Genomic DNA, 26047 nt, shown 5'->3' on the forward strand with positions numbered 1-26047 from the left:
CCTGGTTAGACCACACTTGGAATATTGTGTTCAGTTCTGATCACCTCAATATAGGAAGGATGTGGAAGCTGTAGAGATGGTGCAGAGGAGATTTACCAGGATGCTACCTGGACTGGAGGGCAGGTTGAGGGAGCTAGAGCTTTTCTCATTGGAGTGAAGAAGGATGTGAAGTGACCTGATAGAGGTGTACGAGATGTAGAGAGGCATAGATAGAGTGGACAGCTAGAGATTATTTCCCAGGGTGGAAATGTCTATCATGAGGGAGCATAATTTTAAGATGATTGGAGGAAGGTTTAGGGGAGATGTCAGATGTAGGTTCTTTACTCAGAGAGTGTGTGGAATGCACTGCCAGCAGTGGTATTGCAGTCAGATACATTAGGGACAATTAAATGATTCCTGGATTGGCACACGGAAGATAGTACAATGACGGGTATGTAGTTTAGTCTGATCTTAGAGTAGGATAAAAGGCTGGCACACATCAGTACAGCCTGTACTGTGCTGTACTGTTCTATGTTCTATGTCATGCAGTGACCAATAAAGGCAAGTGCACTAAACACCTTATTCACTATACTGTGACTCCATTTTCAAGGAACTATGAACCTGCAATACAAGATCTCGGTTCGGCAATACTCCCCAGGACTTTATCATTAAGTGTATAAGTTCAGCCTGATTTGCCTTTCTAAAATACCTCAGATTTATCTAAATTAAACTCTACCTGCCACTCCTTGGCCCATCTGATCAAGGTCCTGGATTAGTGGTGCTGGAAGAGCATCCTGCCTGAACTGCTGTGCTCTTCCAGCACCACTAATCCAGAATCTGGTTTCCAGCATCTGCAGTCATTGTTTTTACCATCTGATCAAGGTCCCGTTGTATTCTTGAGATCACCTTCTTCATTGTCCACTGGATTAGGGAACTGGAGAAAACGATGCAACAATGAAGCTTTACTAAACACACATCTTAGAAATGCAATCAGAGTGTTTATTACAGACTTGGAAACAGCTATTTGTTGAAAACATAGCCCTCAGGTCTGCACTGTGCATGTGTCACACCTTGTGGGCGGGAGAAGCAAGGTCATTAGCGACCAGCAGTGCGCCCACAATGCTCTTTCTGTTCTTTCTGCATCTGCTGACACTGTTGCTGACACTGCTGCAGAAGCTGCTGACACTGTTTCTGACATTCTTCCAGTGATTTCGACTGTTTGTGTTCCTTCTTTTCTGGCTCCTCACAATTAATTATCACCTTGAGTCCTCCACCTTTCTTCACCAGCTCAAACGCCTCGATGGCCTGGTCCAAGGGGAAACGATGGGTGATCATTGGGTTCACATCCACCTTCTTTGAAGCTAACATGTTTATGGCCGTGGGCCACCTAAATAAAAAGCGACAAAAACATGAGATGAGCAACTGGCACATATTTCCGACTGTTGTCCTACAGTTGGTGCAAACTGGAACCATTTAAACCTTATACACCAAGGTCCATTTTATTGATTCTGATTGAAACAGGGTTTCCCAAAGTGGGGGTTAGGGCCCCAAGTGGGGGCCACTTGCCCAAATCTTGGAGTTCCAAGCTGCAACGTTGGTATGGGCTCCATGGAGCTCTGACAGATTCGTACCAGCTGTGCTCCCACTTTACCAGACCAGGCCCCTCACTTTCACAGACACCCCAGCTCCTCTGTACCCCTTTCCCCAACCAATCTCGCCAGTTTCACAGAGAGGCTGCCACATTTTCCAAGTCCTGAAATGGGGCCACAGTTTGTGGAGCACAGTATGACCATGATATCTACAAGATGCACCGCGGAAATTCACCAAGAGACCGCATCTTCCAAACCCACGACCACCTCCAAAGAGAAGGACAAGGCAGCAGATACTTGGGAAGATACTACCCCCTTCAAGTTCCCCTCCAAGCCACTCACCATCCTGACTTTGACATATACCACTGTTCTTTCACTGTGGCTGGGTCAAAATCCTGGAATTTCCTCCCTAATGGCATTGTGGATCAACCCACAGCAGGTGGACTGCAGCGGTTCAAGAAGGCAGCTCACCACCACTTTCTCAAGGGGCAACTAGGGACAGGCAATAAATGTTGGGCCCAGCCAATGGTGCCTATGTCCCACAAATGAGTAAAAAATAACTCCCTTCATTTAGAGCCCCACGCTCAGCTACGAGAGTCCAGAATTTACCACAACCTTGTGCTTGTGTAATATTCTCCTGATAGCTGCTCTTTCAAAGCCAGTATTGATCAGTTTCAAATAACTTGCACTTAAAAAAAAGCAAAGAAGATAGATTCACCCAAACAGTTTTCTGCTTCTGAAAAGAATACGCCTCAGGCTAATACTTTCTCAGCCTGCACATCTGGCATTGCAATCGAATAAAGAACCAAAGCATGAATTCCTCAAATCAGTGTTGCTCCCCTTCTTGTACAGGTGCCAGGGGTCGGGATGGAATGAGTACTTGGAAAAGATTCTGATCTAGACTATCAGGACCTTGGGTTCATGTCACACTACAAGTGACCACCATTGCACTATACACACACATAGACACTCTTACTCACACACACACACACATGCACACACACCTATACACACACACAGACACTCACATACACTCCTACAGCCACTCACACTCCCAAACTCACACATGCATCCTCTCACAGACTTAGACCATTTTACACTCACACACACACATATACACTCTCTCACAGACATTCACCACCCCCCCCACCCCAGACACACACACACTCCTACAGACACGCACACTCCCACACTCACACATGCATCCTCTCACAGACTTAAGGCACTCTATACACTCGCATACACACATATACATTCTCTTTCACACTCACAACCCCCCACCCCAGACACACACACGCGTGCACACACGCATACATATACATATATTTTGTGGGGTGAATTTATACTTGCAGAGTTACATTGTACTGACACCTCAGTCACCTGCCCTGCCTTATTTCCCAAGAGTAGGTCAAGTTTTGCACCTTCTGTAGTAGGTACATTCACATACTGAATCAGAAAATTGTCTTGTACGCACTTAAGGAATTCCTCTCCATCTAAACCTTTAACACTATGATATCCCAGTTGGAGTGTCGGAGGCTGAGGGGTGACCTTATAGAGGTTTACAAAATTATGAGGGGAATGGATAGGGTGAATAGGCAAAGTCTTTTCCCTGGGGTTGGGGAGTCCAGAACTAGAGGGCATAGGTTTAGGGTGTGAGGGGAAATGTATAAAAGAGACCTGAGGGGAACCTTTTCACCCAGAGGGTGGTACGTGTATGGAATGAGCTGCCAGAAGATGTGGTGGAGGCTGGTACAATTGCAACATTTAAGAGGCATTTGGATGGGTATATGAATAGGAAAGGTTTAGGGGGATATGGGCTGGGTGCTGGCAGGTGGGACTAGATTGGGTTGGGATATCTGGTCGGCATGGACAGGTTGGACCGAAGGGTCTGTTTCCATGCTGTACATCTCTATGACTCTATGACTCTCTCTCTCTCCTGCACTGTCCTCACCATGTGCTTCCTTTGTCTGCTCTTCTCCCTTTTAAACTGCTGTTGTTTTGACTTTTTTTTCCCAAAGTTCCAAAGTAATGCAACAGCATATAAAACAGTAATTGCTGCTCCTGGAATTTGAGGAAATCACCTCCAACACCTACAATACCTCAAACAAAGGAGCAGCTCTTAAAGCCAGAAATTTTTCCTGTCCTCCATCTTGGATTACCCAGACTCCTTCGGTTTTTAACTTTGTCCTCCCCAGTCCAACACTAGCCCCTCCACATCATGACTCATTAGAAGTCAGTAATTGGGAGAGAGGGTTGCATGTCCAATATAGATGCCGTTTGATCGTCCCTTTATTGCAACATGTGTAAGATCAAGTAGTCTCGCACCACTGAGACGCCACCAACCTCTTGACAGCTTTTAGTCTGGCTTCTTCCTATTTGGTACTTTCATGCATGGTACCTGAAGAAACTTCGGTTTGTTAACTTCAGCAATCATAAAACTGCATGTGCATAAATAATTTAGACAGCTATGGGCCAGATGCTGGCAAGTGGGACTAGATTAGTTTAGGATATCAGGTAGGCATGGACAAGTTGGACTGAAGGGTCTGTTTCTGTGCTGTACAATTCTCTGACTCTATGACTAAGTACACGAGCCCCAATACAAACTGAAAAACAGAGGAAATAAGCTTGTTAAGCTATCTGTTTCATATTGCTGACCACCAGTAGAAAAAAATAACATCTTGATAATTACCCACTTTGATCAACATTGCTTGTCCAGTTTATTTTAAAGTGGCTTATTATCAAGGTGTTAATTTATTTGAAAGCATTTATCATGGCCCAAGCAGTTTTATTTCAAATACAGTGCAAAAATCCAATTGGTTCCTGCAACAATCATTAAGATGCTTTAAAAGGAATGGAAAACTTTCAGAAAACTGATAAAGTCCAATTCTGAGGTTATGTTAAAACGTTCTCATGAGACATCCCAGTGTAAATTTTAATAGTAAAGTGACACCATCATTTTCAAAATGAGGGAATAAGGTGCAAAATTAATGGTAATAATTACTCACCCTTTTTTAAAAATCACAGCAGGTGGGCATTTCTGGTGAGACCCAGCTTTTATTGCCCATCTCCAAAAGCCCAGATGGCAGTTCAGAGTCAAATGTATACGCGCAGACCAGGTAAGGATGGCAAATGTATACACGCAAACCAGGTAAGGATGGCAAATCCATACACGCAGACCTGGTAAGGGTGGCAAAATGTCTTTCCCCCAGTGAACATTAGGGTTTTAATGACAATTGATAGGTTTCATGGCCTTTTGAAGCAGACTTTTGATTCCACAGATCATGACACCTCATTGCTGATCCAGGACTCTCGCTTATCTACAAACACTTTCACCGAGTGGGTAGTGAGAATCTGGAATGCACTGCCTGGGAAGTAGTGGGGACTGGAAACCTTACAACCTTTCAAGAATATTTGGATGAGTGCTTCAAATGTCAGAACACTCAAGAATATGGGACAAGTGCAGGAAATTGGGATCAGCGCACTTTCAGTGGTAGCTACATCGGTGCAAACTCAAAGGGCTTTTTCTGCACAGTATGAATCTATGAATTTAATTGTTTTCTTTAGTGAACCTTTGCAATGAACCCAAATATCCTGGTGTAAACTCAATACTCATTGCTCCACAGCATGGAACCTGTTGCACTATCCTACATAGAAAGGACATTTCTGCAATGGGATATTAGATTCCCTACAGTGTGGAAACAGGCCCTTCGGCCCAACCAGTCCACACCGACCCTCCGAAGAGTAACCCACCCAGACCCATTTCCCTCTGACTAATGCACCTAACATTATGGGCAATTTAGCATGACCTGCACATCTTTGGATATCTAAACCAGGGCCTCAAAAATCAGACAAACACTAATTAATCCAAAAAAGTATTCAGGAGAAACATTGTATGCAGCAAGAGGCTAGAATGTGCAACACACCTGTGTAAGAATTGATTTAGAATAGTAGCTCATATGCAGGTAAGGGATGGTTAAGCAAGTAGATTAGGAAAAGAAGTATAAGAAAGGTTGAGTTAGGGGGAGATCAACAAAACCATTGGCAGGAAGCTCCTGTGCGGCAAGAAACCAATATAAATAAATTGCTCATTCCAGTGCTGTAAATTCAACAGGTGGAAATTAATGAGGCAAAAGTGAGTACCGCAGATGCTGGAGATCAGAGTCAAGATTAGAGTGGTGCTGGAAATTAATGCCCTCCCTCCCGTGGGGCGCATTTCACCAGACCAGAGAGGCAGGTAGGAATCCTGCTACCTTCCCTCCATGACTTTAAGTCTGGAGAGGAAGCCCAGGCCATCTCACTCAAAGCCAATGGACATTCATTGACAGGCAGGGCCCTATTGAACAGCAAAGAAAAACCCTAGGCACATTTGTCTGTGGGCTCTGCTGTCAGCCACTCAAAGCTAGATGAGGAGCTCGGCATCAAAAAGGGAGTGGACCACTCGGAACCGCTCTCCCTGTCCTTTTTTCCCAATGCCCCCAGCCAGTATTTGACTCCTGTCCTTTGACTTAGGCTCAGGATCAGTAAGAGGACCCGTGGTAGGGGCATTACCAACAGGATACCCACAGGGGGTGCTGCTTGCTATGGAGAGCTGCCAACCTCAGAGTGGCCTGCTACTCTCATGGGGGTGGGTATCTATGAAAACCTTGATCCTGCAGAAGGCTGTCTCTGACCATTTAAGTGTCTGATTGGCACCGAGGACAGAGTATGTTCCCCAGAGGCAGCAATGCAGATGAGATCCAGTCACCCGGATGAAATTCGACCCTTTGCAATGGACGCCGCAGCATTATGGGTTTTTAATGACACAGTGGTAAGGTCCCTACCTCTGAGCCAGGAGGCTTAGTTTCAGTTCCCAACTATTCCAAAACTATTCATATTACGTCTGAACATGTTAAGTGGAAGAATGTAAATAAAACCACAGTCAAACAGGCAAAACTTGTGGGCCCATAACCTTTTTTTAGTTGAAAACTAACTATGCTCTCTTTGCCACTTACGTGTTACAGTATCTGAAAATTCCTCGGATATCCAACTCACGTGTTGCTGCGGTTAATAGGGGGGCAGACGTGTTGGTGTTACCCAAACCAATCAGAACCACAACTCCTCCGGGGTTGGTAGCCTTAAAAAAAAAGATAAATTTCGAGTTTAAGAAATTCTTAAACATAAACAAGATATATCTATAGATTTCATTGTGCCACTGTTGGATATTGTAAATGTAAGTCTAGAGAAAGTCCAGAAAAGGTGCATGTATATTCTCCTGTCAATTAAGCTGAGCGTCATTGTCAGAAGTGTATAATGTGATACTGATACGTTGGCTAACAGGTAAAATGGTGGCTCAGTGGTCAGCACTGCTGTGTCAAGCACCAGGGACCTGAGTTTAATTCCACCCTCAGGTCTGCACATTCTCTCTGTGTCCAGGTGCTCCGGTTTTCTCCCACAGTCCAAAGGTGTGCAGGTTGGGGTGGATTGGCTATGGGAAATTGCCCATAGTGTCCAGAGATTTGCAGGCTGGCTTGAGTTAGCCACGGGAAATACAGGGGTAAGGAGGTGGGTCTGGGTGCTCTTTGGAGGATTGGTGTGGACCGAATGGCCTGCTTCCACACTGTAGGGATTCTATGAAATGGATTTTACTGAAGGCAAATTTGAAATCGTCCACTATGAACATAGGACAGGATACTTTCTAATTGATGGAAAGCTAAATGCAGTGGTGGTGCAAAGAGACATGGGGATTTATCAGCACTGCTGCCTCACAGCACCAGGGACCCAGGTTTGATTCCAGCCACAGGTGAGGAACTCCAAGCACATTCTCCCCATGTCTGTGTGCATTTCCTCAGGGTGGTCTGGTTTCCTCCCACAGTCCAAAGATGTGTTGGTTGGGTGAATTGGCCATGCTAAATTGTCCATAGTGTTCAAGGATGTGTAAGTTAGGTGCATCAGTCAGGGGAAATCTAGAGTAATAGGGTAGGGGAATGGGCTTGCGTGTAATACTCTTCGGAGGGTCGGTGTGGACTTGTTGGGTCTAAGGGCCTGTTTCCACACTGTAGGGATTTGATGATTCAAAGGAACTTATGCTCAGAGATGTGAGCATTTCCCCTTCCCCCACCTCATCCTAGTTTCAAACTTCCAGCTCAGTAACTGTCTCCTTGACTTGTCCGGACTTGTCCGACCTGCCTATCTTTTTTTCCACCTATCCACTCCACCCTCTCCTCCCTGACCTATCACCTTCATCCCCTTCCCCCACTCACCCATTGTACTCTATGCTACTCTCTCCCCACCCCCACCCTCCTCTAGCTTATCTCTCCATGCTTCAGGCTCACTGCCTTTATTCCTGATGAAGGGCTTTTGCCCGAAACGTCGATTTCGCTGCTCGTTGGATGCTGCCTGAACTGCTGTGCTCTTCCAGCACCACTAATCCATTAAGAAGGATATACTGGTCTTAGACAGAGTGAAGCACAGGCTTAACAGGATGACACTAAAAATGTGGGAGTTAAATTATAATATGCGATTAGACAAATTTGGTAAAAGTTGGGGGTGTCACCAGAAAATTAACCAGAAAAGTAAGCAATTTGTACGAAAAACCCAACCAGCTCACAAATTCCAGAGCCTCTTCTCAGTCAGGTCTAAACATACATGTGAATCTATACCAAGTGATTGACTCTTAGTTGCACATGGGACAAGATGTTTAGTTTCCTTAAGGAATTAATGCATAAGCATTAGATGCAGCTTTAGAAAGAAAATACACAGAGTTCCATTACGAGCTATCTTGCAAATGTAATTGGTTGAAAAATCATTTGACTCAATGTCAATGCTGCTGCTTCAGTACTTACATGGATAGCTGTCTGTACACATTGATCTGCCCCAGTGCATTCAATAGATACGTTTGGCATACCACAAAGAGCAGTTTTGGCTTTGGATGCCATTTCTCGAGGACATGTGTTCTTTTCCATCTTGCAAACACAAGAGGCGCCCATACATTTTGCCATGTCCAGTCGCTCTTGTACCAGGTCTGAAATGATACCACAGGGCAATAAAATCGCAAGTAGCTAGAGATAAACCTGCAAAAAAAGGCTTTATGATTTAAATAAATTAAGGAATATTTGCCTCTATGAGGGAAATGTATCATGACAAGTGAAATTCTTCCACGCACAACACATTTGCTCACAAGAGGCTGGCACTGTCAGTGAAAGTAAATGTATTTTTGTTTAACCAATACTAGTTTGTTTTATCGGGACATAGGGACAAGAGGAGTAAGCTATTCAGCCACTTGAGCTGCTTTGAATTACTCATGACCTTTAATCTCAACACTGTTATGACTGAACTGGAATGAGGACAGGTAGCCCGCAGGTTTCATACCTGAATCTGTCCGCAAGTCGACTCATGCGTAAGTCAGGACACAAGACAGGACAATATAAAGTAGCCAACCATAATGATTGAAATGGTTATTTGTTAGATATTTAAAATTACAACCATCTGGTACTGCCTTTGTAAGTCAGATCTTTGTACATCAGAGATGACTGTACACTGAAATTTGTACCCCATTGTTCCACAAGCCCAAAATACCACAGTGCTCCATGTCCCTCTGCAGGGAGGACTGTGCTCCATGTCCCTCTGCAGGGAGGACTGTGCTCCACGTCCCTCTGTAGAGAGGACAGTGCTCCATGTCCCTCTGCAGGGTGGACTGTGCTCCACGTCCCTCTGTAGGGAGGACTGTGCTCCATGTCCCTCTGTAGGGAGGACAGTGCTCCATGTCCCTCTGAGGGAGGACTGTACTCCACGTCCCTCTGTAGGGAGGACAGTGCTCCATGTCCCTCTGCAGGGAGGACTGTGCTCCATGTCCCTCTGCAGGGAGGACAGTGCTCCATGTCCCTCTGCAGGGAGGACTGTGCTCCATGTCCCTCTGCAGGGAGGACTGTGCTCCATGTTCCTCTGCAGGGAGGACTGTGCTCCACATCCCTCTGCAGGGAGGACTGTGCTCCATGTCCCTCTGCAGGGAGGACTGTGCTCCATGTCCCTCTGCAGGGAGGACTGTGCTCCACGTCCCTCTGCAGGGAGGACTGTGCTCCATGTCCCTCTGCAGGGAGGACTGTGCTCCACGTCCCTCTGCAGGGAGGACTGTGCTCCACGTCCCTCTGCAGGGAGGACTGTGCTCCATGTCCCTCTGCAGGGAGGACTGTGCTCCACATCCCTCTGCAGGGAGGACTGTGCTCCATGTCCCTCTGCAGGGAGGACAGTGCTCCATGTCCCCCTGTAGGGAGGACTGTGCTCCATGTCCCTCTGAGGGAGGACTGTACTCCATGTCCCTCTGCAGGGAGGACTGTGCTCCATGTCCCTCTGCAGGGAGGACTGTGCTCCACATCCCTCTGCAGGGAGGACTGTGCTCCATGTCCCTCTGCAGGGAGGACAGTGCTCCATGTCCCCCTGCAGGGAGGACTGTGCTCCATGTTCCTCTGCAGGGAGGACTGTGCTCCATATCCCTCTGCAGGGAGGACAGTGCTCCATGTCCCCCTGTAGGGAGGACTGTGCTCCATGTCCCTCTGTAGGGAGGACTGTGCTCCATGTCCCTCTGCAGGGAGGACTGTGCTCCATGTCCCTCTGTAGGGAGGACTGTGCTCCATGTCCCCCTGCAGGGAGGACTGTGCTCATGTCCCTCTGCAGGGAGGACTGTGCTCCACGTCCCTCTGTAGGGAGGACTGTACTCCATGTCCCTCTGCAGGGAGGACTGTGCTCCATGTCCCCCTGCAGGGAGCACTGTGCTCCATGTTCCTCTGCAGGGAGGACTGTGCTCCATATCCCTCTGCAGGGAGGACTGTACTCCATGTCCCTCTGCAGGGAGGACTGTGCTCCATGTCCCCCTGCAGGGAGGACTGTGCTCCATGACCCTCTGCAGGGAGGACTGTGCTCCATGTCCCTCTGCAGGGTGGACTGTGTTCCATGTCCCTCTGCAGGGAGGACTGTGCTCCATGTCCCTCTGCAGGGAGGACTGTGCTCCATGTCCCTCTGCAGGGAGGACTGTGCTCCATGTCCCTCTGCAGGGAGGACTGTGCTCCATGTCCCTCTGCAGGGTGGACTGTGCTCCATGTCCCCCTGCAGGGTGGACTGTGCTCCATGTCCCTCTGCAGGGAGGACTGTGCTCCACGTCCCTCTGTAGGGTGGACTGTGCTCCATGTCCCCCTGCAGGGTGGACTGTGCTCCATGTTCCTCTGCAGGGAGGACTGTGTTCCATGTCCCTCTGCAGGGAGGACTGTGCTCCATGTCCCTCTGCAGGGAGGACTGTGCTCCATGTTCCTCTGTAGGGAGGACTGTGCTCCATGTTCCTCTGCAGGGAGGACTGTGCTCCATGTCCCCCTGCAGGGAGGACTGTGCTGCACATCCCTCTGCAGTGAGGACTGTGCTCATGTCCCTCTGCAGGGTGGACTGTGCTCCACATCCCTCTGCAGGGAGGACTGTACTCCATGTCCCTCTGCAGGGAGGACTGTGCTCCATGTCCCTCTGCAGGGTGGACTGTGCTCATGTCCCTCTGCAGGGAGGACTGTGCTCATGTCCCTCTGTAGAGAGGACTGTGCTCCATGTCCCTCTGCAGGGAGGACTGTGCTCCATGTCCCTCTGTAGGGAGGACTGTGCTCATGTCCCTCTGTAGGGAGGACTGTGCTCATGTCCCTCTGTAGGGAGGACTGTGCTCCATGTCCCTCTGCAGGGAGGACTGTGCTCCACGTCCCTCTGTAGGGAGGACTGTGCTCCATGTCCCTCTGCAGGGAGGACTGTGCTCCATGTCCCTCTGCAGGGAGGACTGTGCTCATGTCCCTCTGCAGGGAGGACTGTGCTCCATGTCCCTCTGCAGGGAGGACTGTGCTCCATGTCCCTCTGTAGGGAGGACTGTGCTCCACGTCCCTCTGTAGGGAGGACTGTGCTCCATGTCCCTCTGCAGGGAGGACTGTGCTCCATGTCCCCCTGCAGGGAGGACTGTGCTCCATATCCCTCTGCAGGGAGGACTGTGCTCCATGTCCCTCTGCAGGGAGGACTGTGCTCCATGTCCCTCTGCAGGGAGGACTGTGCTCCATGTCCCTCTGCAGGGAGGACTGTGCTCCATGTCCCTCTGCAGGGAGGACTGTGCTCCATGTCCCTCTGCAGGGAGGACTGTGCTCCATGTCCCTCTGCAGGGAGGACTGTGCTCCATGTCCCTCTGCAGGGAGGACTGTGCTCCATGTCCCTCTGCAGGGTGGACTGTACTCCATGTCCCTCTGCAGGGTGGACTGTGCTCCATGTTCCTCTGCAGGGAGGACTGTGCTCCATGTCCCTCTGCAGGGAGGACTGTGCTCCATGTCCCCCTGCAGGGAGGACTGTGCTCCATGTTCCTCTGCAGGGAGGACTGTGCTCCATGTCCCTCTGCAGGGAGGACTGTGCTCCATGTCCCTCTGCAGGGAGGACTGTGCTCCATGTCCCTCTGCAGGGAGGACTGTGCTCCATGTCCCTCTGTAGGGAGGACTGTGCTCCACGTCCCTCTGTAGGGAGGACTGTGCTCCATGTCCCTCTGCAGGGAGGACTGTGCTAAACCATCACTTGTGAGTAGGTTGCCATTGGCAATAGTTACAATCCATCTGATCCAACAGTTCTTTTTGATCTCTTCCTGGGTGACCTCTTTGGAGATGTTTCGTCTCGTCTACTCTGTATGGTTTACTTTAAGGTTTCCAGAAAAATCCAACTCACGTCAACACTACCGCACTTAGCTGTATCCATCTCTACTTTGGAAGTTAGAATCACAGAATCCCAACAGTGTGGATGCAGGCTATTCAAATCTTTGAGTCCACACTAACCCTCTAAAGAGCAACACCCCCAGAACCCACACCACATTTCCCATGGCCAATCCACCTAGCCTGCACAAGATGTTTAGTATCCTGAAGGAATTAATGGAGGAACAATAGATACTGGATACTGTGTACAACTTAGCATGACCAATCCACCTAACCTGCACATTTTTGGACTGTGGGAGGAATCCCTCACAGACACAGAGAGAACGTGCAAACTCCACACAGACAGTTGCCCGAGAGTGGAATCGAACCTGGGTCCCTCCTGCCATGGGGCAGCAGAGCTAACCACTGAGCTACCATCATCTTCTTTTTCTAGATTCTAGAAGTTGTTGGATACCAACCACAACAAGCAATCCATGTCCAGTCAGGAACATGCTCAGGACGATTGTTTCTTCATCCAGTCAATATTCTCACTCAGTTCTTGTTACAGTCTGATTGAATGTGACATCACAGTAAATATTGCCAGTAAATTGTGCCATGATACAACAAAGGCACAAAAAAGGAAGAGGGACAGATGCACCAGCAAGCACAGGGCCAGCAGCAGCAACTTCACCCTGGAGAATACAGAGACTGTCTCCTCAATCTCTCCACCATCCCAGGAATCAGATTGGTTAAACTGTGCTGCACCCTTTATTCCTGATGATGGGCTTTTGCCCGAAACGTCGATTTTACTGCTCTTCGGATGCTGCCTGAACTGCTGTGCTCTTCCAGCACCCCTAATCCTGCACCCTTTATTACTCCAGGTGTGGTTTCACCAGTGCTTTCTGCACAGTTGAAGCAAGATATTCTTCTCCCTGTGTACAGTCCTTTTGCAACAAATTCCAACATACTGTTTGCCTTCCAAATTACTTGCTCCATGTTAGCTTTCATAGAGTCATATAGCACAGAAACAAAAACTCTTTGGTCCAACTCATCCATACTGACACAGTTTCCCAAACTAAACTAATTCCACTTGCCTGTCCATGGCCCATTTCCCTCTAAACTTTTCCTATTCAAACCTGTCCTAATGTCTTTCAAATGTATCATCAGCCTGGATCACGACTGGAACTTGTTTCGGATTCTACTTTGTCTGGTTCCTCCCCTCCAACCTTCCCATCATGGCTGACTATGTCTGGATTTGAGAATTCCTCACAGCATTGCTCTTGGGATCAATGAACTCTGAAGCTTCTCCACTGCAACAAGGTGTCAATCCATGGAAAGGATGGTGAAGAATATCCTGTAGGGCTCCTACAGACCCCAACCCTTGGATATCTTGAGCTGCTGTAGATATTCAATGACTTATAAATAAGGACACTTATGTTCCTTCAGCCTTCAACACTTTTCAAACCTCATCACATTTATATTCCATCTGCCATGTTCTTGTCCACTCACTCAGTCTGTGTAAATCGATTTGAAGCCTTTTTGCATCCTCCTCCAAACTCTTATTTCCACTCAAGTGTGTCACCCAAAAATGTAAATGTTCTAATTGAAGTAGTTTTGAACAGCCATTATCCATGTACCAACCCTATGGTTCCCCCAGTAGTCACCAAAAGCATAACATTCAGGCATTTTTTTTTCAAGAAATGATGTTAAATTCACAGAAACGTAACCTTACCTACAACTACAATTGGATCCGCTCCCATAGATTTAGCGACCAGCAGGTTCATAAGACCAATTGTCCCTAAATGAAAGGTTGACAGATAAAGTACTGGAGCAAAAATGCGTTATTTTATGCAAACTGAGATTTCTAACTCATCAGCTTATTTTGTCTTTTAACCAACACAATTTCTTTCTTCTTTGTCTTTTCTTACAGCCCCACAGTGTGCAGCATCCCAAAAGCCAGGTATGTGAGGAAATACGTTTTCACCCAGAGGGTGGTGAGAATTGGGAACTCACTGGCTGTAACCATGGTAGAGGCAGGAATCCTCATCACGTTGAAGGTGCATTTTGATGTGCATTTGCGATATCAAGGCATATAAATATATGCATTGAGAGTGTGGTGCTGGAAAAGCACAACAGGTCAGGCAGTATTGGAGGAGCAGTAGAATTGATATTTTGGGCATATGCCCTTCATCAGAATTATACACAAAACGTCAACTCTCCTGCTTCTTGGATGCTGTCTGACCTGCTGTGCTTTTCCAGCACCACACTCTCAAATCTAATGTCTGTCATCTGCGGTTCTCAGTTTCTCCTGTACAAATATATGAACCAAATGCGAGAAAATGGGATTAGAATAGTTTCTTGTGTTTGGCCAGCACAGACTCGATGAGCCGAAGGGCCCTCTTCTGTGCTGTAGACCTCAATGAGTCTATGACTCCATTCTTGATGGAGGTACATGACTAACATGAGAAGAGATTTCCTTCACTGGGAACAATGTCTTTCTACAAAACTGAAAGAAGAGTAACTGCATGAAAAATATGAGCTCTTTGCTTTGATTCTGGACGATTTTCATATCTATTGATGTTGCCGAAAAATATCAGAGGGTGGCTCACGCTGACACTTGGATTTTATTTTGGATTCCATCCGCTTACCGCCCTGGTCAATGGAGCAGGTTCCCTTTCAGGATTGCAATACAAACACACTCAATAGTGCATTCACCGCAAGCTGAACATGTCCTGCTTTTCTTTGAGTCTCAGTGCTGTAACCGGAAGATCACAGTGATCTGTAAATTCACACAATGAGTACCAATTTCAGAACTTGAGAGACAGCAAGGCCGATAATGTGACTAATGTCAGATAAGTTGCCAGACTTTGGGGCTGGAAAAATGAATACCCATGGAATTCACTGCCACTAAAGACTGTGGAGGTCAGGTCATTGAGTTTATGTAAAATGGAGATAGATTGGTTCTTGATTGTTAAGGGGATCAAGGGTTACGGGGAGAAAACAGGAAAATGGGACTGAGAAACTTATCAGCCATGATTGAATGGTGGAGTAGACTCAATAGGCTGAATGGCCTAATTTCTGTTCCTCTGTCTTACGGTCTTATTAACTTAACATCTACATTGAACTAACTGAACAAGCGATATTGTGACCTATCGGAAATAACAGCATTTCTCTCCAAATAATAGAGAACAACAAATCCATTTAAGAACACAAGACATATTTAGTCTGCATAGTGAATCATTGTTTTAGACTTCCCCTTGACTACACCTCTCACCATACTTATGCTAACTGCTATTCAGCAGTTTCTGAAAGTGGTTTATATGATTGTTAATGGCTCAATCCAAATTATTTTTCAATTGACTTGAGAGATCCCTACAATGCAACAGGGTGTTCTAGCTTGAACTCAATTTAAAACAGCATGGAAACTGGCATCAATTTCTCACCAATCCATGTTGTTACTGACGTCAGTAGTAAGTAATCTACATGGGCCACTGCCCTACCTGCTCCAAGAATGAGGACTCTTTGTCCCATGTGCACTCCACCTCTACGACAGGCATGAATCCCAACAGAAAGTGGTTCAATCATCGCACCTTCCTCAAAGCTCACACATTCAGGAAGCCTGAAACAAGAGACGCTGCAAATGTTAGACCCTTTTGTCACCTTGAAAGCTTTTCACGTCATTTCTTATCTTTGGCTGGGCAGTACCAGATGGCAATCCACTGAAACAGAACGTACACAACCTGAAAAGGTACATTGAGGGTGTCTATCATTCCTGGCTGTCTCCACTTATCCACAATCAATGCTTAACCCTATCAGTTATTAATGTATACAAATCATGACCTAATTTATGGGATGGAATATTGTACCACACAATAAAAAACAGAACCAACTTTACAATGTTGACACAAAATCATTATTTAATATGGACAAAGCACGTCAAATGAATGTGGTTTTGAAAGTCCATTCACATATCAATTTGAGGGCATAAAACAGATCGCAATGCAGTTTGCATTTGAATGCTAGCCATTTTGAAATGGGAATAGAAAGGTTAGTTTTAGAGACCTAACCAGTCCTACAGCACATCGCAGTTGAAAATACTGACTGACAGAGTAGAGGGTGCAGTGCAGTGACAGGAAGCTATCTCAGCACTGTATCTATAATTGTACAGTTCAAACAGAATGTATCTGCAAGAATAAGACTATGCCATGAATTCACAGCAGGAAGTGAATTCAGTTTAATTTTATTGCATTTATTGTGTACCTCAGGTTGATATTGATAAGCCGGACACACCTTTGTTGTCTCAGTGTCTAAGTACACGTGCAATAGTGTATTGGGAACTGGGCCTTGATACATGTATATTTTGTCATTTTATCTACATGTGACAATCTGTAGAGAAATGATTAATAAAAAGGAAATGTTTTCAGGGAAAAATCACAGATGGGGTCTAGTGTCAACCCACTGGACTACAACTAAACAATCACCATTTTTCAAAAGCCATTATAGTTTGCCAGTGATTCCCAGCTTTTCTGGTGTTTTGAGGTAAAACTGGAAGTGATGTTACCGTTTTCGATTTCCCCAAGCTGCTGCCCATGCCTGCAGCCAGAATGGTGACATGTTTGTGGATTGAAAGCAGAAAGGCTGATTTGCTGCAAACCAAAGAATACTGAGAAAGTGCAGTTTGTATTCTAATACTGGATAGTTTTATAGAGTGGGAATAGAAAGGACAGGTTTAGAAATGTAACCAGTCCTGCAACTCATCTCAGTTTAAAATACTGACATGTGAGTAGAGGATGGAGTGGAGTGGCAAGAAGCTAACTCAGCACTGCTGAGTTAGTTTTACAATTCAAATAGAATGTATTTGCCAAGAACAAGACTGTGCACAAATTCACTGCAGGAAGTGAATTCTGTTTACATTTACAGCAAATATTGCAAGATGACCCAGTGGTCGTCGTAATAGCAACAACCAAATTCCCAGAGGGACACTTTCTCACTAGAGAGTGCCAACTTGTGGTGAGGTTTTACCTGAGGGGCATCATGCTTCGGGGGAGGTCAACACAGCACTGTTAGAACTGAACTCACACCATTGGTACTCTCTACATAGCAAAGCAGCCATCGCAACCAATATACATTGCTATTCTTTGATGCAATCACTTTCAACAGTCTCAATCAGCCTTTGCTTTTAGCTGCTTTACATAATGTTATTTTTAATAATTCCACTATCTTAATTAAGAATCATTCAACCCCAACAATGTGGAAGCAGGCCAGTCAGCCCATCAAATCCACACCAACCTTCCAAATAGCATCCTACCCAGACTAACCCCATCCCTGTAACCCTGCCAATCTACTTAACCGACAGATCATTGGACTGTGGGAGAAAACTGGAGCACCTGGAGAAAACCTGCATAGACACAGGGAGGATATGCAAATTCCACACAGACAGTCAGCCAATGCAGGACTCAGACCTGGGTTCCTGGCACTGCAAGGCAGTAATGCTAACCACAAGGCCACCATGCAAGTGCGTTAACTTACAGTTTAAAAAACATGTAGTAGTATGGATGAAATTGTATAATAATCTCAAGAACACAACTCTATTCATAACAGCCTAATTAACCGTCTTGATCTCACAGAGTTAAAAATCACACAACACCAGGTTATAGTCCAACAGGTTTAATTGGAAGCACTCCTTCATCAGGTGGTTGCGGTGTACAATCAGCACTACCACCTGATGAAGGAGTGTCACTCCAAAAGCTAGTGTGCTTCCAGTTAAACCTGTTGGACTATAACCTGGTGTTGTGCGATTTTTAACTTTGTACACCCAAGTCCAACACTGGCATCCCCAAATCACGATCTCACACACGTTATCTAATACCCATGCATACAGCAGTCCATGGCCAACGTTCCCATTCCCAAACTCAGGAATGCAGATGTCAAATCGAGTAGCCGCTGACCAAGCATGAGGAACTCACTTGAAACAGTAGTTGGCATTGTGGGCATAGTATCGACAAAGAGTCCCATCATCAGGAGGTGTAGCACTGAAGAAAATCGTTGGAGAGAGATTGTAGCGTCCAATTTTGCAAAATTCACAGTTTTCTCTTGGGACACCAGGCTCAATAGATATTCTGTCACCTACAGCAGAGGAAACATTTGTGATAAAATTGAAGGGCCACAGGGCAAGATCGAAATGGTGGGATCGGGATAATTGCACAGCTCTTTCAACAGCAGGCATAAGAAATAATGGATCAAAGGATACTGTTAGTGTGTTGTGATGGTCCAAGGTTTTATGATCTCACACGTGGCCTCAGTTTAAACTTTACCCAATGCAAATTGTCAATTTATTTCTCTTGTCAGGCAAGATGCTCAAAAAACTACAACTGTAAGTGGGAATCAAGCAGGTCATGAGCCTTTTATATTAATCTGGATTTTACTTTTGGAATTAATTAAATTAAACTCGAATCCTTAGGATTTAAGAACTAGCAACAATATTTAATTCAATTTGGGAAAATGAAATAAATGGTGCATATTCAAATATAGATTATTAAAATAGTATATGATTAATTTCTGCCCTTGAAGTTCAGCGAGAAAATTGGACTCTTAAAGACGTCCTAAAGGCAGGTATGTTTGCTCTTGCAAGTGGAAGTTTCGTGGTTCACGTTGTAGCAGTCTCATCATAGAGTCAGAAGATTGTGGGTTCAGGTCCTTGCGCACATAATCCAGGCTGACACACTGAGTGACTGCTCCACTGTCTTGCCCTTCTCAGGTAAAGTGTTCAATGGCATTACTAATCAGGAGGAGAAGAACGTTCTCCAGTGTCTGGTTAATGTTTATCTCTCAATCAACATCATTAAACAGATGATCTTGTTACCTCATTGATCTTTAAGGGAACTCGTTGTGTACAACTGGCAACCGCATTTCCTGCCTTATCACAGTGATTACGCTTCAGTAGCATTTAAGTCGGTTTCAAATGTGTTTTGGGACACCTTGAAATTGCAATATCTAGCAATTTCCTTCTTTCTCTTTTAGTTTTGTGAATGTGTACTTTGTGGACTGACCTACTTTCAGGTGTTGTACTCCAGGCCCCAGCTTGTGCACAGTCCCTGAGGCTTCGTGCCCCAAAACCATTGGCTTTTTGACAACAAAATCGCCGATCTTTCCGTGCTGCCAGTAATGCACATCGGAGCCACAGATCCCGACTGAATGTATCTTCAACAGCACCTCTGAAAGCACAGCACAGCAAGAAATGTATAACGTTGATTTCAAACCATTAAACAGCCCTGAGCAGAAAGGTATCATGGCTTTTGTGAGCTAAAGCTATGTTTTAGAATAAAAGTAAATTTAAGATGTAATTGAAATAGCCCAATTAAATTACTACCCTAAATTATTAAGATTTGGTTTATTTGAAGAGATTTAGTGTAATGCATTATTTTTACTCAGGGTTATGTTTGATAGCATGTGCACTGACAAAACATATCCAGAGAGAGTTCATAGATCAACTGGGCTCCTTCCAATATTAACTATTAAAACATCTAAGTTCACAAATAAGCTAAGTTCACCCTCCTAATTGAAAGTGCAAACTGGCTGATTGTTAATCACAAGGATTTTTCCCTGGGGTGAGGGAGTCCAGAACAAGAGGGCATAGGTCTCGGGTGAGCAGGGAAAGATTTAAAAGGGACCTAAGGGCAACTTTTACGTGCAAAGGGTGGTGCATGTATGGAATGAGCTGCCGGAGGAAGTGGTGGAGGGTGGTACAAATATAGCATTTAAAAGGCATCAGGACGGGTACATGAATAGGAAGGGTTTAGAGGGATATGGGCCAAATGCTGGCAAATGGGACTAGACTGGTTTCAGATATCTGGTCAGCACGGGGGGAATTGGACCGAAGGGTCTGTTTCCATGCTGTACATCTCTATGACCCTTCTCAGGCAGCGTGTTCCATATTTACACCACTCACCTGGGGGGAGAATATCTGGGAGAATATCTTTCCTTGGATTCCCTATAAACGACTGACTCCTCATCTTAAGCTTACGCCCTTTGGTCTTAGCCATGTCTGCCATGGGGAAATGATTCTCACAATCAGCCCTTTCTATTCCTCTTATAATATCGTATACCTCAAACAGATTCTCTACCCTGACCTCACCAAAACCAGAACTGCCATTTGGACTGTTGGTACTGGGGTGCAAGGATGTATTCTTCTGTTTCAAGCTTATAGATGACATTTGTTTATTTGTTCGTAGGATGTGGATGGTCCTAGCTATCCCTAGTTTCCCTAGAGAATCATAGAATTATACTATTCAGAAGAACAGGATAGCACAGGGTACAGGGTGGCACAGTGGCTCAGTGGTTAGCACTGCTGTCTCACAGTGCCAAGGACTCAGGTTCAATGCCAACCTCTGGATGACTATTTGTGTGCAGTTTACATGTACTCCCCATGTCTGTATGAGTTTCCTCTGGGTGCTCCAGTTTCATCCCAATGTCCAAAGATGTGCAGATTACATAAACCATGTGCAGGCTAAGTAGGTGAGCCATGAGAAAAGTAAAGTAGGGGGCTGGGTCTTGGATGGGACGCTCTGCGGAGGGTTGGTGTGGACCAAATGGCCTGCTCCCACACTGGAGAGATTCTATGTGAAGAGGCTCCTTCAGCCATTGAGTCTGCACTGTCAACACCACTCAAAGTCCACACTTTCCAACACATGGCCCATAGCCTTGAATGTGTTTCAAATTAGATGGTAGTGAGCTCCTTTCTCGAACCACTGTGGGGTATGTGGTATAGAGGTACTAAGGAGAGCACTTGGGATTTTAATTTAGTGTCAGTGAAGGAACGGTGATACAGTTCCAAGTCATGACAGTGTGTGGCATTGAAGGAAGAAACTAACTAAATGAATACAAAAAATTGCTGTGATGTAATGGGCACGATGTAAAGATTAGTTGTTGAGATGCTTCATATTAAGAGGACACTGCCCTGTCCCACAGTGGTAGTGTCTTTATCATTGACTTAGAAGGGTCTGGGGTCAAATCCTACCAGCTTGGATGTATGTCATAGCACATACAGTTATTGAGATGGCCAGCACAGACACAGGCCCTTTTGTCCAACTCGTCAATGCCGACCAGATATCCTAATCTAATCTAGTCCCATTTTCCAGCATTTGGCCCATATCCCACGAAACACTTCCTATTCATGTACCTATCCAGATGCCTTTTAAATGTTGTAAATGTACCAGCTTCCACCACTTCCTCTGGCTGCTCATACATATACCACCCTCTGTGTGATAACGTTGCTCCTTAGGTCCCTTTTAAATCTTTCCCCTCTCACCCTAAACCTATTCCCACTGTTTTTGGACTCTCCCACCCTGGGAAAAAGACCTTGACTATTCACTCTATCCATACCCCTCACGATGTTATAAATCTCTATAAGATCTCCCCTCGGCTTCCAATGTTCCAAGGAAAACAGCCCCAGCCTATTCAGCCTCTCACTATAGCTCAAACCGCCTCCAACCTTGGCAACATCCTTGCAAATCTTTTCTGGACCCTTTCAAGTTTAGCAGTGTCCTTCCAATAGCATCTGAACAGGTGGATTAAAATAACTATAATAAATTATGCATTGTTGGCTATTTTCCTCATTGAGAGAATGATGAGATTCTTTCAATGGTGTAGCCAATGAATCTCACTGACATTGAAACAACTAAGGACCGGATTTAGGGAGATTGCTTCTTTAAGGTTCATTTCACAAAGTCACCCCCCTGCATTAAGCTTGCATGAAACCCTATTCTAATATTGAGAGCGAGCAGTTGGGTATGTCAAATTCCTTACTGCTGTACATGCATGTAGATGTTATTTTTAAACGGGAAACAAAAGAGCTAAAATTCAGTATGCCATTCTTTAAGAGCTATTAGCAAGCCTTATCACAAACATCTAGTGCCCAGTCTTTGTAAAGCACTTATACACTCCAACTGTGAATGGCCTTTTGTCAAAGGTATCTTTTTTGATATTGGAGAAGAAGTGAACTGACAATAAAGGGTATAAAAAGCCTGCAAACTGTGATATGATTGTGTTAAAGCTGAACCTGCCTTACTGGTTAGGGTGGGGTGCTTGTAAAATGGGTTACCAAGAGAGAAAGTAGGCCATTTAAAAGCTGCACTCAGGAAACCTTCTGGAGAACATACTTACCACCAGGTCCTGGTTCTGGAATCGGGCGCTTCTCCTGCAAAGAGAAGAAATACACTATGTGATAGAAATGGACATTGAGATTTTATGACCAAAAACGTAGCAGATTGCATGGTTCCCAGATAGTCTGAATGGTGAACAGTGAGGGCAGAGGGGGGAAAGACCTCTTGTCTCTCAGTCATCACTGCGGCATAACCTCCTGGACAACGTACAATAGGATCACAATGACAGGAGTCACCATACGATCATAGAACTAGACCCTTCAGCCCATCAAGTCTGCAGTGACAAAAAACTACTCTAAATCTACTCTGGTCCCACTTTCAGAACTTGATCCATAACCATGAATGTCATGCCATTTCAAAGGCCATACAAAATAAGAACCAGAGTAGACCATTCAGCCCAAGTCTGCTTCAGTAGGATTATGCAAAAGTGAGGACTGCAGATGCTGGAAAGCAGACTCTAGATTAGAGTGGTGCTGGAAAAGCACAGCAGGGCAGGCAGCATCTGAGGAGCAGGAAAATCGACTTTTCATCATTCACTCCTGATGAAGGGCTTTTGTCTGAAACATTGATTTTCCTGCTCCTCGGATGCTGTCTCTCCAGCTGTCCTTTTCCAGCACCACTCTAATCTAGACTTCAATAGGATTATGGCTGATTCATCATTCCTATATTCATTTTCCTATGTTTTCCCAATAACCCTTGATTCCAGTGCTGATCAAGAGTCAACCATCTCAATTGCTTATTAAATACTTTTTAATGGTTGTGAGGTTTCCCACCTCAACTATGCTCCCTGTCAGTGCATTCCTGATTCCCTCAACAAAATGTTCCTTCAAATCCACTGTAAACCTCCTAGCTTTCACTTTAAAATTACATCTCCTTGCTATTGGGCCTTCAACAAAAGGGAACGATTAGTTTTACCTTCTCCATGCCCCTCTCTATGCCCCACATAATCTTATCGCCACAATCCGGTCCCCTTTCAGCCTTCTTTGTTTCAAAGAAAATAACCCAAGCTTATCCTGCCTCCTGATGAAGGGCTTTTGCCCGAAACGTCGATTTTCCTGCTCCTCGGATGCTGCCTGACCTGCTGTGCTTTTCCAGCAGAATTCTAATCCTGCCTCTTTAAAATACTCCATCCAAGGCAACATCCAGAAGATTCTTCTCTGTACCCCTTCCTGTAAAATCTCATCCTTCCTAGAGTTGGATGACCAGAACTGCACACAGTACTCCAGCTGTGGCCCTACCAGAGCCCTGTACACTTTTAACATATTCTCCCTGTTCTTGTAATCTATGCTTCGACTGATAAAAGCGAATGTCCCCTGTGCCTTCTTAACTACTCTGTTAACCTGTCCTGCCTCCTTCAGGGATCTGTGGATAAGCACCCTGAGATTCTTCAGTTCCTCTGAGCTTCCTAGTGTCCTGCCATTCACTGAGTGCTCCCTTGTCACGTTATTTCTTCCAAAGACTGCCTTTCCTTTCAAAAACATGCAATTAAGTAAACCACCCCATGGAAACCTTGGATGAAATCATTATGGAAGCTTCAGCAATAAAATAGTCATCCAGAATCATTATATTCCAAGTTGGTCAATAAATGCTACTTGTCCATGGTGGATGGGGACATTACTGGGCAAAAGTCAGCATTTGTTGCCAGTCCCTGATTATCCTTCAGCTACATGGTTTACTCAGAGACAAAAATACGGCAGATGCTGGAATCCAAGACAGACAAAGCAGAAAGGTTACACCCGAAACGTTGACATCTCCACCTCCTGATGCTGCCTGGCTTGCTGTGTTCTTCCAGCCTCCTGCCTGTCTAACATGGTATACTCGGTCAGTGTCAGAGTCAATCACATCACTGTGGGTCCAGAGTTGCACTTAAGTCAGATCGGGGCAAGATGATAGACTTCCTTCATTAAAACTGGGTGGCACAGCGGGTAGCACTACTACCTCGCAGCACCAGGGACCTGGGTTTGATTCCAGCCTTGCGTGACTGTCTGTGTGGAGTTTGCACGTTATCCCTGTGTCTGTGCTGGTTTCCTCCCACAGTCCAAAGATGTGCAGGTCGGGTGAATTGGCCACGCTAAATTGCCCACAGTGTTAGGTGCATTAGTCAGAGGAAAATGGGTCTGGGTGGGTTACTCTTAGGAGGATTGGTGTGGACTTGTTGGGCCAAATAGCCTGTTTCCATACTGTAGGGAATCTAATCTAAAGCACATTAGTGAACCATATGGGTATTGACAAAAATTGTCATGGTTACCATTACTGAGACTAGTTGTTAAGCACCAGATTTATTCCTTAAATTTAAATTCCATTGATGGCTATGGTAAGATTTGAACCTATGTCCCAAACCCTTTAGCCTGGAGCTACTGGACTAGCAGTCCCAATAACTTTATCACCATCTCCTGAATCATTCCATTCATGTTAAATTATTTTCCTTCCACTATCACTATATATTCTCTTTCTGTAAAACATTCTCTTTCTTTGCCTAAAACATCCACATAATACTCAGTCCTCCTGTAGTTCACAGCATTTGGGGGGGGGGGGAGGGAATTGCATTTTTAAACAAAATGCATTCTTTTATCCAGTTGTGATCATTTCAAACACTTCTGTCAAACATTCTCTTAGATTTTTCTTAATTCATTCAGAGGATGAGGGTATCACTGGCTAGTTGAGCATTTATTGTCTATCCCTAATTGTCCCAAAGGGCAATTCAGAGTCGACCACGTTGTTCTGCTAAGACAGAATAAACTCCAGCTTTCTTCACATGTACTTGACCCCTAGATCCAATGCCAGAAAACCGTCTGGAACACAGCAAGATCTCAATGCAAGTGCAAGACGGACAAGACTGTCCAGACAGACGGGTTACCAGTTTTATATCGCCTGGTCCGTGGACCACCAGAGATAGATTCTCCGACATCCTCAAGTCTGTTCTCCCTGGGACTGGTGAGTTCGGAAAAAAAAAGGCTCGAAGGTAATTGGGGGAGGGGGGCTGAACGTTCAGCGAAGGGCGCTCTGTCTTATTGGGATGAAGCTATCATTGGTCTATTCGGCCTTTTTGTTGGTGTATCTCGGCTGGTCTCTTCCGCCCAAGTTGGTTGGACACACACATGCACACAGATGTACACACTCTCACTACAGTGTTTCCTCGGCACGGCCTCTTGGTGTTTTTAACACATCTTGCGTCACAAAAATGATCAAGGTAACCTTTCAGGCGTGGGATGTAGCTGCCTGTGACATCCATCCCCCGTCATTATTTACCCCAAGAGAGGGGGTGGATACTGAAAACTGCCCTCCCCCCCCTTTCAGTCATGCAGAGCTGTGCCCAAAGTGACAGAGGCAGGTCCAAGCGCCTGCAAATCACACCGAAGTGCTTTATTATTCTCATATGTTTTGTTTCCTAAGACTTTGGTCTTAAGCATCTGTCCCCAGAATCCACAGAGGATAGAATTTCTACATTGTGGAAGCAGGCCATTCAGCCCATCAAGTCCCCCACCGACCCTCAGAAGAGCATTGCATCTAGGCCTAACCCTGTATCTCTTAAGGCTAACCCATCTGGCCTGCACATCCCCAGACACTGTGGGCAATTTAGCATGGCCAATTTACCTAACCCGTTATGTCTTTGGACTGTGGGAGGAAACCGGAGCACCTGGAGGAAACCCACACAGAC

General features: G+C 45.5%; 1 protein-coding gene across 1 annotated transcript; it reads right to left on the reverse strand.

Annotated features, from left to right (window-relative positions):
• Positions 1 to 1024: 1024 nt before the first annotated feature.
• LOC140458589 (sorbitol dehydrogenase-like) lies at positions 1025 to 25297 on the reverse strand. The gene is made up of 9 exons (XM_072553346.1): positions 25247 to 25297; positions 22391 to 22418; positions 19279 to 19443; positions 18196 to 18355; positions 15730 to 15848; positions 13962 to 14027; positions 8390 to 8568; positions 6560 to 6681; positions 1025 to 1366 (listed from the first exon to the last, which is right to left on the reverse strand). Exons 1-9 carry the CDS (start codon positions 25295 to 25297, stop codon positions 1075 to 1077), a joined length of 1182 nt encoding a protein of 393 aa, XP_072409447.1. The 3' UTR covers positions 1025 to 1074.
• Between the last annotated feature and the right edge of the window lie 750 nt (positions 25298 to 26047).

This window comes from Chiloscyllium punctatum, chromosome 33 (genome assembly GCF_047496795.1).
Source record: "Chiloscyllium punctatum isolate Juve2018m chromosome 33, sChiPun1.3, whole genome shotgun sequence".
NCBI classification, from domain to species: Eukaryota; Metazoa; Chordata; class Chondrichthyes; order Orectolobiformes; family Hemiscylliidae; genus Chiloscyllium; species Chiloscyllium punctatum.

Coding starts and splice junctions, on each gene's coding strand:
- LOC140458589 (XM_072553346.1), bottom strand. CDS start 25,297: ATGTCGGAGAATCTATCTCTGGTGGTCCACGGACCAGGCGATATAAAA. Junction 18,356..19,278: donor AGTACAACACCTGAAAGTAG/GTCAGTCCACAA, acceptor CCTCTGCTGTAG/GTGACAGAATATCTATTGAG. Junction 6,682..8,389: donor GTGTACAGACAGCTATCCAT/GTAAGTACTGAA, acceptor TTTTTTTTTAAG/GCTACCAACCCCGGAGGAGT.